The 13,433-nt window shown below is 33.9% G+C and overlaps 1 protein-coding gene across 1 annotated transcript in view; it reads left to right on the top strand.

Annotated features, from left to right (window-relative positions):
- The window catches only part of Abca3 (ATP binding cassette subfamily A member 3), a 124,121-nt gene extending 115,824 nt beyond the window's left edge, over nucleotides 1-8,297 (top strand). The window contains exons 29-30 of the mRNA XM_081732148.1: nucleotides 1,558-1,709; nucleotides 7,076-8,297. Coding sequence (XP_081588274.1) covers nucleotides 1,558-1,709; nucleotides 7,076-7,108 — 185 coding nt within the window. The 3' untranslated portion in view covers nucleotides 7,109-8,297. The remainder of the gene's footprint in view (nucleotides 1-1,557; nucleotides 1,710-7,075) is intronic.
- The last annotated feature ends 5,136 nt before the right edge of the window (nucleotides 8,298-13,433 follow it).

Genomic DNA, 13,433 nt, shown 5'->3' with positions numbered 1-13,433 from the left:
AGTAAATAAGGACAAATTGCCTGGATGTTAATAAAACTGAACTTTTTTTTTTTTTTGTTTTAATAAATAAGAGCCAAATTGCGTAGATATTTAATAAGATTGAAGTGGTAATTCAATATATAGGGCAAATTGCCTAAATTTATTATGATTGAATATATATTGACCTTGAAAAGCCTTTTGAAAGAATTAATCACAACATTTTACTAGAAAAATCAAAGCTTCTTCCACTTTTACCCGTCTTTGATTAAATTCTTCTCGTCATATCAACCTAATCGTACGCAAACCGTTCTTTTTAATCTAAGTGCATACAAATCTAAAGAATATAATGCATCCTCAGGAGTTCCTCAGGGTTCAAACTTAGGACCATTGTAATTTCTCTGGTTTATTAATGACTTATCTGACTGCATTCCTGATCATAAAAAATTACTATACGCGAATGATCTAAAAATATACACTAAAATCAATTCTCTGAACGATAACATAAAACTGCAGCAAAGTTTAGATCTTCTTAGTAACTGGTATTCTTCAAATCAACTTGGAGTCAATGCAAGCAAGTGCCAAATGTCGTCATTCACTAGGAGCAAATTACCTCTTCACTTTGATTATGTAATTAATAAATATGTAGTAAATAGACGTGATTTACATAGTTAAGGATCTTGGTATTACGTTTGATGCTAAGTTAACCTTTGACAGTCACATTGAAATATAACAAGTGAAGCATTTAAGCTGTTAGGATTCATAATTAGAACAGGAAAATAATTTAAGAACTGTTCAACATTACAGATAAGTTGTACAATGCATATATTCGTTCGCCGACTATTGGGAATCCGTCTCAATTAAATAATCGTAAACAATTAGAAAGAATACAGGCAAAATTTTTGAAATTTCTTAACTAAAAAGAAACACATTTATCCTACTTACGGCAGCTATAAAAACAAACTTGAGAACTTTCGTCTTCCAACACTAGAACAAACACGTCATATGATTGATTTATTATTCATTCAGAAAGTAACTCAAAATATTTTGGACTGTACTGACTTAGTTTCTTCAATGAATTTTCATGTTCCTTCATCAAAAGCACGTAGAAACACTGGCCCCTATTACTGTAAAAAAAAAAAAAAAAAAAAAAAAAAAAAAAAAAAAAAACTAATATACTAGGTATTGACGAAATGACCAATCTGGGGAGCAGCAGCTTTGTATAATAGAATGTGTGTAATTAACAATGAATTGGATATATGTGATACGACGCCTAAGAAATTTAGAAATGTCGTTCTGAATATGTAATTATAATTTTTTTCCCTCAACACTGTAATTGGGCTACAGCCTGTCGTGTTGACAATAAATAAATAAATAAATAAATAAATAAATAGTAAGTCAGTAAATAAGAGCATATTGCCTAGATGTTAATAAAACTGAACGTGGTAATTTAATAAATAAAGGAAAATTGTCTACGATTGGACGTAAGCTTATGAAAATACTAAAGCTTGAAAGGACAAATATTGTAACTGTTTTCTAGATAATTTTGATAATAATATGTTGTATAATACTTTATTTTAGGTGCTGTCCTTAGAGAATCTTATCAAGGAATGTTAACGTATTACATTCCAAATCCTGAACTTCCGTGGTCGAGAATGTTTGGGATGATGGAGGAAGCAAAGAAGCGACTAAACATTGAAGACTACTCAATTGGACAAACAAGTTTAGAACAGGTTAGTCTTCTTCTGTTTTCAGTCCTCAACCATAGCTCGGTGGGCAACATGGAAACTTTAAAACTTTTCTCTCGCTTGGGAGAGCTGTTTTATACTGTGATAAAGTCTCTTCTTCATAACTGCATCTAGATATTCTATCCTTGGTCTTCCTCTTCCTGGTTTCCCTTCTGCCTTTCCCTCTATCAACACGGTGATCCAATCGGAGTGCTCAATAAGATGGCTGTTTCTTTTCTTTTTTTCCTATTATCTTCATCATCTGTCGTCCTTCATTAGCTTCCTTTAGTACGCCTTTCTTTTCCTTTCTGTCCCTGATATGGGCAGCATTCTGTCCACGTCTCTGATCCGTAAAGCGCTACGCTTCATACCAGAGCCTTAATAACTCGTTTTCCAATGTCTAACTACACATTTCTTCATGTTAGCAGCCCTATTTTCCTATTGAATGCTTGTTTAGCCTGCGCTATTCTGGAACTTACGTCTTTTTCACTTCTTGCGTCCATGGATGTTAGACTTCCTAAATAGTGGAACGTCTTAACGTCTTCGATTTTCTCTTGCTCTAGACATACGTTTAACCCTTCCTATTCTGCTCTTGTGCACTTTATGAGTTTAGTTTTCTTCTTATTTATCTTCATTTTAGCACAGGTTAGTCTAGATACTGATTTTATTGTGACAAAGCGCTGGAAATTGTTTCCGCATTATGAAAGATGTCCACTGATATAACGTAGATTTACACCCGGAACTAAGCATCTGCGAATGAGTTCTTGAAATGGAATGAAATGAAATTCTTTAATTTAGTGTCCCGAATGATTAATAAAAATGAATGGAATGAAAATGTGGGAGGAAATGAAAAAAATTCGGGAAAACTTACAGACACAATATTGTTCACCACAAACTCACATGATCTATAATCGAATTAAAATGCCTCCGCGTTATAGATGAGCGTTCTGTCACTATACCACCGTGCACCCTCCAACGTATTATAGTTCAGTTTATTGCTTCTCTGCTTCTTAGGAACAGACCCCTGGAAGTATGTCATATTCTTTTGAAACTTGTTCCTCTTTTGAGTTGATATAGCTTCATTAGAAGAATTTAGAATTGACTTTTATTTACATCCATCTTATAGTGTTTATATCTGATTTATGATGAGTATACTTCTTTGTCTCCGCCTTTTCCTATGCTTATATGGAGTAGATGTTTCTGTCTTTAATTCTTTTCTCCACTCTCCTCTTTCCTGGGTGCCCTCTATTCTCCATCCTTTATCTTGTCTTTCCATCTCATCTTGGGTCTTGCCCTCTTCCTTCTTTCTGGTACTTTCAGCTTTTCAGTTCTCTTTCCCACATACTCTTCGGTTTTTCGTTCCCCATGTCCTGTGGCGTATTTCGGGGATTTATCGGGCTCAAGCCTCCCCCTTCCCGAAACAAAATCCTAAATACGCCACTGCCCATGTCCAAGCCATCTCAGCCTTCAATCCTGTAATTTTTTACTCAAGGGTTCCACCTTATTAGTGCCTTTTATATAATCTTTCCTTAATCTGTCCTTCCTCGTCTATCTTAACATTCTCATCTCTGCGACTTCCATGTTTTCCTGGGCCATTGTGATTGCCCACGTTTCACTACTACGCATTATGGCTGACCATATTTTCGTTTTATATATATACGGCTTTTTAAGTTACAACTTATATACTCATCAAACACAAACAGAACTAAATTAATAACATGTTCACTTCTGGTGCATGAGGTCCCGGGTTCAAACCCTCCTACCGCGAAGTGAACTTTGAGATGGACAAACACCGTGCTTGTGGGTTTTCTCCCGCTTTCTTCATTCCACCATTTCACTCATCTCTCATTATCACCGTCTCCTTTAGCCTAACCGGCATAAGCGTGGGACGTAAAACTCAAAGATTTAATTTCATTTCATAAATTAACAACACTTTCTCTAATTCTTCATCAAAGCAGAGAAGGAATGAAGTAGAAAGAAAGAAACATTACGAAAAGAACACTGACTGAGGAATATGTAGTCCGGCATATCAAAAGTTGCTTCATGGATTTATTTCGTTGAAAAAAAAAAAAAAAAAAAAAAAAAAAACTCATCCGGCTTGATTAGTCCTTTGAATTGTCATTGGAAAAGGAAGTCTAACAGGAGATTATACTTACTTCTTGAAACGGATGCTACTTGCTTGATGGACAGGACCGGCCCTAGGCAATTTACCGCCCAGTGCAGTAGCATCATTTGCCGTTTCCTCCCGCCTCCCCCCCCCTTTTTCAGAAAGAACAAATCTTAAAAACCACGATTTTAAGTATGCTACTACAGCATGAACAACGAAGGAGAGGGAAGGTGCACTTGCACTTGTACTTAGAAAAGCCTACTACAAATACAATCTCGTTCTATCTGTTTTTCTTCTTTAAATAATTATCTTTATGCTAGTGAAAGATAAAGCAAACCACACCTGCAAGAAAAGATGGTAATCCTCTTATAGAATTCAATATAAAGCTTCAATCTCAATATATCAGTTTGCAATTCTAGTGCAAACTAGCTCTTTTATCTTTATTTCTTGATTTTCCTTCTACATCTGTTAAATAAATAATAATAAAAACTTGTTTTCACCTTTAATGATAAAGAACTTGTTTGTAACAAAGAAAGATTAGTTTTTATATCAAAACTGTGATAACTAAATGGAACAGCTAGGGCGAATACGCCTGTTGCACATATGATTGGGCCGGCCCTCTGATGGATTAAATTGTATTCTAGACGCATAAATTCTCTCCCCATGAAAATTTCCTGACACAATACTTGCATTAAAGAAGATTGTCAGACATTTAAAATCGATGAAAAAAAGAAGTACCACTCATGTCAATATCAAAAATTCGCAGTAAAAACTCTAACTGAACTGAATTGTCATTACAGTAAATAGTAGTATGGTGTTTCCTCAACAGATGTCGATACTCTTATGAATGTAACATGTGACGTATGACGTATAATAGTGAAACAAAATGGCCGGTCCACACGTGACATTTGAGGAAAGGAAGTCTGTTTCAAAGAGGTATTTAAGTTTAAACCTCTGAAATTCCACCTTTGGGAGACCTTGAAGTATATCTTATATCGCTGTTAAACTTTCATGAAGAAATTATAGCGTTATTTGTAGTGATTTAGCAACCACTATGAATAACTGTATAGGTGCAGAAGATGTGCATTGTGCTTTAATGTATTGTGTTTTAAACTTGTTATAAATAACAACTTATTGAACGTTTAGAGCACATAAAATTTTTAGCAAAATTTAGAACCACACTAATCTAAAATAGTTCTTATGAATATGATCAGTATATTTCTCGTAATGTACATAGTTTTAAGAAATTTTTCGATTTTGTTCCAGAAGCTGGGTAAACTTAACCTGTAAATAGAAAGTACTAATTTACTTGGGCTTAAACAGTACACTTTTAAGTTAATTATAAATACGAGGGTGAGTCTAAAATTATCCGCACTACAGCTATACCTTTTTTTTTTTTTTTTTTTTACATTGCTCATACTGACCTCTGTCGTTCATTTATTTTATTGGTACACTGTTGTGGTCATGCTATGAAAGTTTGATCCTAATTCCTCCATTTGTCTTCCTTTTGTTGCAGATAGATCATGGAGGCTCCATTAGAAGTTTGCATCACAGAAGAACAACAAGAAGCAATGATCCGGTTTTTGTGGTCGCAAGATGCATCAGGGACAGCAATCCACGGACACTTTCGGCACAATACGGGAACAGAGTCTTGCTGCAACGGAGTGTCTACGAATGGATTGAAAAATTCAAAAAATGGTCGCACAAGTGTTGCGCACGAGGAATGAGCCGTAGATGGTCGTTCGGCTTCTTCCTCATGCTCAGCACTTGTGCGACCATTTTTGACTTTTTCATGAATTTCATCAATGGATTACGGTCCCTGATACGAATACACCTTCAGACCACAAAAACCAGATCACTGATTGTTGTTTCTCTTTGGTGCAAACTTCTAATGGAGCTGCTATAATCTATCTGCAACAAAAGGAAGATAAATGGTTGAACTAGCATCAAACTTTCATAGTGTGACCACAACTGTATAACAATAAAATAAACAAGGACAGAAGTCAGTATAGACAATGTAAGAAAAGTTATAACTACATTGCGGACAATTTTTGACTTACCCTGGTAAATAAAAAATAGAAATATTGTACTATACTCTCATAGAGTATTTTGATTATTTCTTTGAGTACTGGAATACTCAAAGTACAATTTAGTTCGTGCCTTGCTATGTATACGCTTAAATATCATCCTAATGAAAGGTAATCGAGTATTTTGCCAGAAGAATTTCAATAAGAAGAATACATCGTTCACCTTCATAGGAACGCATCAAGGTTAGTGTGGTGTTAAATAGGGTTGCCAACTGGCCGGTATTTCACCGGCATGGCCAGAAATATTTCTGTTATTTTGATTAAGGCCGGTGACCGTTACAAACTTCTTACCAGCCCCTTTATGACCGGTGTTTTGAAATCTGTAATCCAGAATAAAACATGGAACATCGAAACTCTTAACAGTGCCTTTACAAATACAAATTTTCGTTGTATTATACATTAAGCGATATATATATTTTTTTTTAATCTATGGCAGTTTTTTCATTTATTTAACATAAGAAATTTGATAACAGTTAGATTTTATTGTGAAACATTCTTCTCAACAGTAGAGACAGAAGTGTATAATTTGTTATAATTGTGAGGTATAAATAAGCGATAAATTTAAATTGTCCGTCGATTGTTGGCAAATAACTCCTAGGCATTTTGTTAGTACAATGTGTGTTGTATTGTTTATTATCACGTCCCTAGCTGCTGCATTGACAACTTTCCTTAAACTTCCCACTTCCTTCCTTAGGACTTCTTAAAGCAATTTCCTGTAGTTGAAGTATAAGTTTAAAGAGTAAATTTCATTTTGTAAATCCAAAATTGTCACGTAAGGATTGATATAGTTTTGTTCATCTGTTTCGATAATTTTAAAGAAGTGACAGTTACTGGTAAATACAATAAAATGATCAATACCGACTTCAGTTTCTCATTTTTAGCACAATGTATCTATTAAGCTTATTAGTGAATGTACTAAGAATATGCAGAATACAGGTGTTAATGCGCTTTTGTCCACGATAGTACTGTATATTCTTTTCCCATGGATGGACCCGAACAGAGATACTTTACACTTAGGACCATATCATAGGGAATTTTGAAGGGAAGTCGGTAATTTTATTTTCCAGAGTTGGCAACCCTAGGTGTTAAATTGTAGTGTATAATTTGGTTTAGCACGAACATACAATGCAAACTCTCGTATATATCTATAAAATTCTCACTTTTTTCTTTCTTTACAGGTATTTTTGTCTTTCACGAAACACCAGAGGTAAACAAAATGGAAATTAGTCACTTGAACAGAATGAAAGAATTTTAAAGAGGAAGTTGTTTTCTCTTTATGAATCATCAAGATATCTGTGATTCTCGGGACTTCTTTTTGTTGTTCTTACAGAAAATGATAAAACAACTGCACATCTTAACATTCCTTGCAACTGTGTCTGTGATAGGGATGGGGCCACGTGCATTTGTTGTTGCTTTTTCTTATCAGGACTGAAAAAAAAATGTTATAACAACATCTCATGGCTTCCGTTTAACATTGATATATATATATAACAACAATATTATTGGACAGAAATAAAAAAAATACTAAAATATGGTTTATTTTGTAGCGATATATAGACATATATATATACCTAATTATAATAAACGTAACTATGATGTTACGGATTTTAATGAAACCTTAACTTGTTCTTAATTGTTACTATAGCTATCATACTTGTTTCCAAAAATTACTGTGCACATTTGTAAGAAACAAATTTATTATTGCTCACTAATTGTTACATATACTACTGTTGTTTGCAGTAGACATTATACAGTATTTGTAAAAATTCAGTCTGTTACCTGTTTTAGATATTAAGGGAAGAAGTTATGACACTGAATTGTGTATTTGTTATCGAACTCTAGCCTTATATTTTATTTGTTGGGCACCGGAGTGCAATTTGTTTCGTGTTGAGTTCATAGAGCCTTTCTGTTTCAACTGTGCCCCTTCTAACGCTGCTGTCGATGTGTTTTCCCTCCCTGTACCTCCCTCGAAATAGGAGGAACAAATCGCTGCGGCCGAGATATTTCAACTGTTGCCACAATAAATTATTTTACGGCCTTCGCTGTGCTCTGTCTTGTCAGCCATTGTAAGTAGCCTACGATCTTCAAGTGTCAAGACCAAACGACTGAATGAAAAATTGGCAATACATCTGAGGGATGGCGGAGTGGGGCCGAAGTATATTTCGCATATTTTCCGAGGGCACACCTGGGATAGACAGGCTCTAATATGGTCACTGTCGTATATCAAATAGTTTAACGTAAACAGTTTAATGACAAAATAAGCATAACGTATCTGTTAATTATATGACAATAGTAATTGAATTTATGAGCGATAATTGCATTACGTATCATTTAATTAACTGAATATAACTGGCAACTTCTTTAGTTTCCATCGAAAAGTGCTCTAGATGGATACTTGCAGGGCTTTTTTTTTTTTTTTTTTTTTTTTTTTCAAGATGAGCAAAGATTCATGAATCTCGTAAGATTCCGACAATAGTTTACGTAGTCTGTTGCCTTTAATACTTCTTGCAAGATCCCAATAGAGAGAAGATGTGCTCTCTTCTCCCTACCCATGTCATTTTACCAGCTGACCATGTCCTTAAGGTAAACTATTGTGCTCAATGGAAAATCATATCGCTAAGTTCTGAACCTTATTTAAGTTCTGAACAATGATACCAGTACCTTATTTAAAAGTAGTCCCTTTTGAGCACATTACAGTATTTCTGTATCCGTACACCGAGCGAGCACAAGTTGAGCGGTTAACATAATGCAAGAAATCTTAATTTGAAGTGAGATTTTCTCGAAATGAATTCTGAATTTATTTTGAAATTAATTAATCCTGAAATATATCAAGTGAAAATATGGTTCCCTAAACTTGTAAATTAAATTATCAGAAGTTACATTGCAAGTAGAAGAATTAGTTTGTGGCGTAAATCCAAATTATTATATTGAACAATTTCGTGTAAAACATTTTAATTCGTTTAGTTATTTTTCATACATATACGTAGGTTTTACTAGCGAAACATTAACTTTCAACAAAAAGGGTGAAAGGAAAATGAATCAATTAATCAAGAAATCTCTATTAATATGCGATTTTATGTAGTATTATTATGTGAGAGAGATTTTCGTTAGAACCGGAACCATACTTAGAGTAGGTACCTGTGCTACTTGCTCATGGCGACAAATGTTAGGGGGCATCAAATTTTGAAGTTATTTTTCGTCAAATTAATAAGTAATTATTACCACATTGAAGATAGCGAAATCCCAATGAATTTGTTATATTTTATCTACGAAAGGGTAGACAACAGGAATTCTGATCAATTATCTTTCTCAAAGGCTTAGATCGATCTGTTTACCGTGTAAATATTTCATTTTCACTTACTGAAGTTGCATCAAATTTTCTCATACATAAATAAGTAGAATATCTTGTTAGGAACTATGGTACTAGCAGGTTCTAGTGAAGTAGCATTGTATCTTCTTAGCGCAATGAATTAAATCGCAAGTTTCTCGTGTTCGGGAGAGAAACTAAGAGGAATTATCATACTTCTCTATTCTTCTACTCGCTGCAGTAATGTATAAAAGAAAAGAAACAGAAAAAATAGACAAAAGACTAGAGTTCGACTAAGTGTTGGACATTTTTTTTCCTCTCTGCGAACTATTTCGTACTTTTATTCACATATACAGGAACCGTCAGAAAAGCCTGACGGGTTTTAAATTAAAATTTTGACTAGACTGGTTATTTCACAAATGATACTTTATTTCATAATTGAATTGTAACTCAGTGTTTTGCTTACAACATTTAGGTTTGAAACATACGTCTCTTTCTCTCTCTCTCTCTCTTTCTCTCTCTCTCTCTCTCTTTCTCTCTTTCTCTCTTTTTTTTAAATACAGTTTTCAAGATTTGCTCCATTAATAATATTCGAAATGTCATTGCAACGAAGATTCCAAATTCTCTTGTCCGCGGCACTCAATTGCTACACCATTACAAGTTTGGATGGAAGGTAAGATCCGTGTGAAATATTCTGAGTTACAAAATGGTCATAAATTCCAAGGACACTCCGATCACTGTGGGCTTTGCAGAACAGAGCTTCCCAAACGGTATTCAGTTTTCCTAGAAGGTCTTTCTTTCGGCTTAAACTGTTTCCCAAAATTTCCTGTCTGAAGTTTCCCGTAATTATAGTATTGTGTTTTGAAACACTGTGATTCTAATGAGTGTTGAATTGTCAACGAAACTCACGCTGAGTAACCATCACTGACTCATTGGTTAAAAGATAAAACGAAAGAAAGAAAGTCTTCAAGATGAATACGTGATGTTCTGCTAACTACTGCTCCATGGCGACTGAAATGTACTGGCTACACTGAGTTGTCTTCAATGTCACAATCAACCTCAACAATCACATCTGCACAGAATTGATTTTTTTTTTTTTTTTTTAATCATTTAGTTACATCAGTCGTGTGTACTGTCTCAAGAAAGGTCTGAAAAATGTAAAAATGTACGCAAAATTTTCAGATAATGGATGCAGTATGTTTCATAACTATGTTGTAAGCAAAACGCTTTGAGTTATAGTTGAATTCGGAAATAAAAAGACCACATGTGAAATAACCAGGACTCAGTCTCGTCACAATTTCAATTTGAAAACCGTCAGTTTTTTCATACTTATTCACACATTACCAATAAACTATATTATACATAGCGTAAACATGCGTGCAATAAGCGAAATATATGTGGTCTCCTGATCTCCATGTTACCACGTTCTTATTAAAACTGAAAAATCTCAGTTGCTTTTTTTAAAAAAAAAAAAAAAAAATTGTAGTACGTCTTAAAATTTCAGTGTAATGTCAAATTATTTCTTGCGTTCTATTATAATACAGAGAGAGATAAAGTCCAGTAATCGCGTAAAGTTAAAATAACAAAATGATACAGAAATAATTGACTTTGCACTCCATTCTTGATTTATGTATAATGCGACATAAGTTACGTTTACTTATGTCTTTATAATGTTATTCAAAGTTAATTTATTATGACTTTTCCTTCCAATCGGGTAGCTTAAGCCCGAAAACAATATAATATTACAATTTTAGAGGCTAGCTAACTAACACTTAGTGTGTAACATGTTAAAATTACTTTTAAGTATTTTCAAAATTATTCTCATAGCTCAGAATTTAGTATTATACTTTTTCCAAAGGCGAGGGGCAGTCAAAACGTTCCCGGAATGTTGTTGAAATATTGGCATTTGTGATGCAATGACAATGGATCTTGTACAGTACCATCCTTAGATTACCTAGTTATGGGCTTGACAAGTGTGAACATGTCATAACAGGCAAGGTATGCGTAACGTAGGAGTGTCTGGTAAGCAATTGGCGCAATGTCGAAATTCGAGCAACGCGGAAATATCAAGTTAATGTTCAAATTGGGGGAAATCTTCTTCAGAGATGTGGATAGCCTTAACAGGGTGTCTACTAAAACTCCAAAATAAAATTTCATGGCTTTTTCGTGACTTTTTTTTTTTTTTTTTAACCAAACCATAAAATTTTGTAACATTTTCAAGAGCAAATTTTGGGTGCGAATTAGGCCGAATTTTCATGCATGCGATAGAAGCATGCTTTGCTTGCAATTTGGTAGCGTCAAAGTTCGACCAGATACATTTTTGGTGCTGAATTTTAACGTTTTTCACAACAAAATTTTCCAGTCTGTACTTATATTTGTACAGATTCAAAAAAAAAAAAAAAAAAAAAAAAAAAGACTCAAAAGCTAAATTTCTTGACTTTTTCATGACTTTCGTGACTGATAAACACCCTCCTTAACATCAGTTCAGCACCATCGGATTTTCGTTTTTTTTTTTTTTTTTTTCGAAGCTAGAAGCGGCCCTCAAAGGTATCCCGTTTCGTCTCCGTGGAAGAAATCAAAACCATTGCGAAGGGATTAAAAGAGGAGACTTTTGTTGCTGTTTCTAGCAATGGCAGAAGCAGTGGAGCAAATGTGTGTGTGTGTGTGTGTTCCGAAGGTGATTAAGAAAATATGTACTTATGTTGTGTCAATTAAGAGTTACAACAAAATTCCGGAAACATTTTGATTACCCCTCGTATACCGTTTAAATAAAATTGTAACGTCAGAGGCTTGTATAAATTATTAGTGGCATATTATATATTATCCATGTTTAAAAGAAAGAAAAAAAAAACTCTTTTTAAAAGTTTGAGATTATATTAATACGGCAAGCTAACAATAGTTTCTCTTACTTCAAAACGGAAAGCAAACTTTTTTTTCATTTAGTTATTTATTTATATCTCATCTTTGATAGCGAAAAGAAATGTTTAGGGAAAAAAATTGAGTAGAATTATTGAGCGTTATTGAATAATAAAATTAATTATTTCGCACTTCAAACATGTAAACATATATAAAAGAACACTTACATTTACGTAATTGCATAATAGTGCCTTGGATTAAAGAAAAACGGGTACGAAAATAATGTTACCCATATTTGTAAATTGGCTGCTGTTTCTGTATCGTCCATCTGTAACTGTGTGTTGTCAGGATTCAATAAAGACGCTGTATCTGTGTGAATGTGTGTAAATTCATGTAATTTGCTTCTTTTATTTTATCATCAATATAATATAGTCTTCCATAACTTTTCTGGGCTAGAAGTTCAATAGCGTCTGTAATTTATCAACATGTTTCTCAAAGAAGAAGGATCTAGTGTGCATTAAATAACTCGTAAAACATATTTGATGTGTACTGTTACGTTTCCAACAATGTAAAAAATTACAAATATTTAAGCACATTGTGTAAATGGTTCTAATATTATTTGCAAAATTGTTTTTTTTACTCAAGTGTGGATTTTCATGTTACAAGAAGAAACTTCCGTATACTAAAAGTGCATACAAATATTTGTTGATATATTGTAGAATCAGCAATGCTAGCTTAAAATGATTTATAAATGCTTGTAATATACAGGGTGTTACAAAATTTTGCGTACAGATTCTTCACATCAAAATAAGAACAAAAAAGTTCATATAGACCTCTGCTCAAAAGTGAATAGTTTGGTAGTTATAGGGTGCCGAAAACGTGAAATAAGTGAACTTCAAAAGTTCATAGCTCTAGTATTATGGAACCCATCGTAGTTGGGTCAAAACATCACTGAGAAACTGGTATGTGAACTATAGAACTGGCAGGATCTTAAAAACCTTAATGGGTGGTAATCGGAACTGTCCGAACAATCATATCCTCTTACTAGTGAGATTGTAACTTAACTTATGTTCAACGACGTTGCCATAGCTTTGGTCCCCATTACACTGTGATTAATGGCTTACACATTGGGTTCTTTCTTTCTATATAGAGAAGGGGGGAATAAACAAACACTGACAAATTTGCCTGCATATATAGATCATTCCTTCTCAATGGAAAAAGAAATATTCTGTTGAAAGCAGGTTGAAAGTGTCAAATAACAAAGCAACATCAAACACTCGGAGTTTCCAGACTACTTTTTTCTTCGCCAAAACATTTGAGACATTCCATTCCATATTCATATGACTGAGAAGATCAGCTTTTGCTCACCCCCT

The sequence above is a fragment of the Thermobia domestica genome, chromosome 11 (genome assembly GCF_964235325.1).
Source record: "Thermobia domestica chromosome 11, izTheDome1.hap1.1, whole genome shotgun sequence".
Lineage (NCBI taxonomy): Eukaryota > Metazoa > Arthropoda > Insecta > Zygentoma > Lepismatidae > Thermobia > Thermobia domestica.
This window is presented reverse-complemented; position numbering and strand designations above follow the sequence as displayed.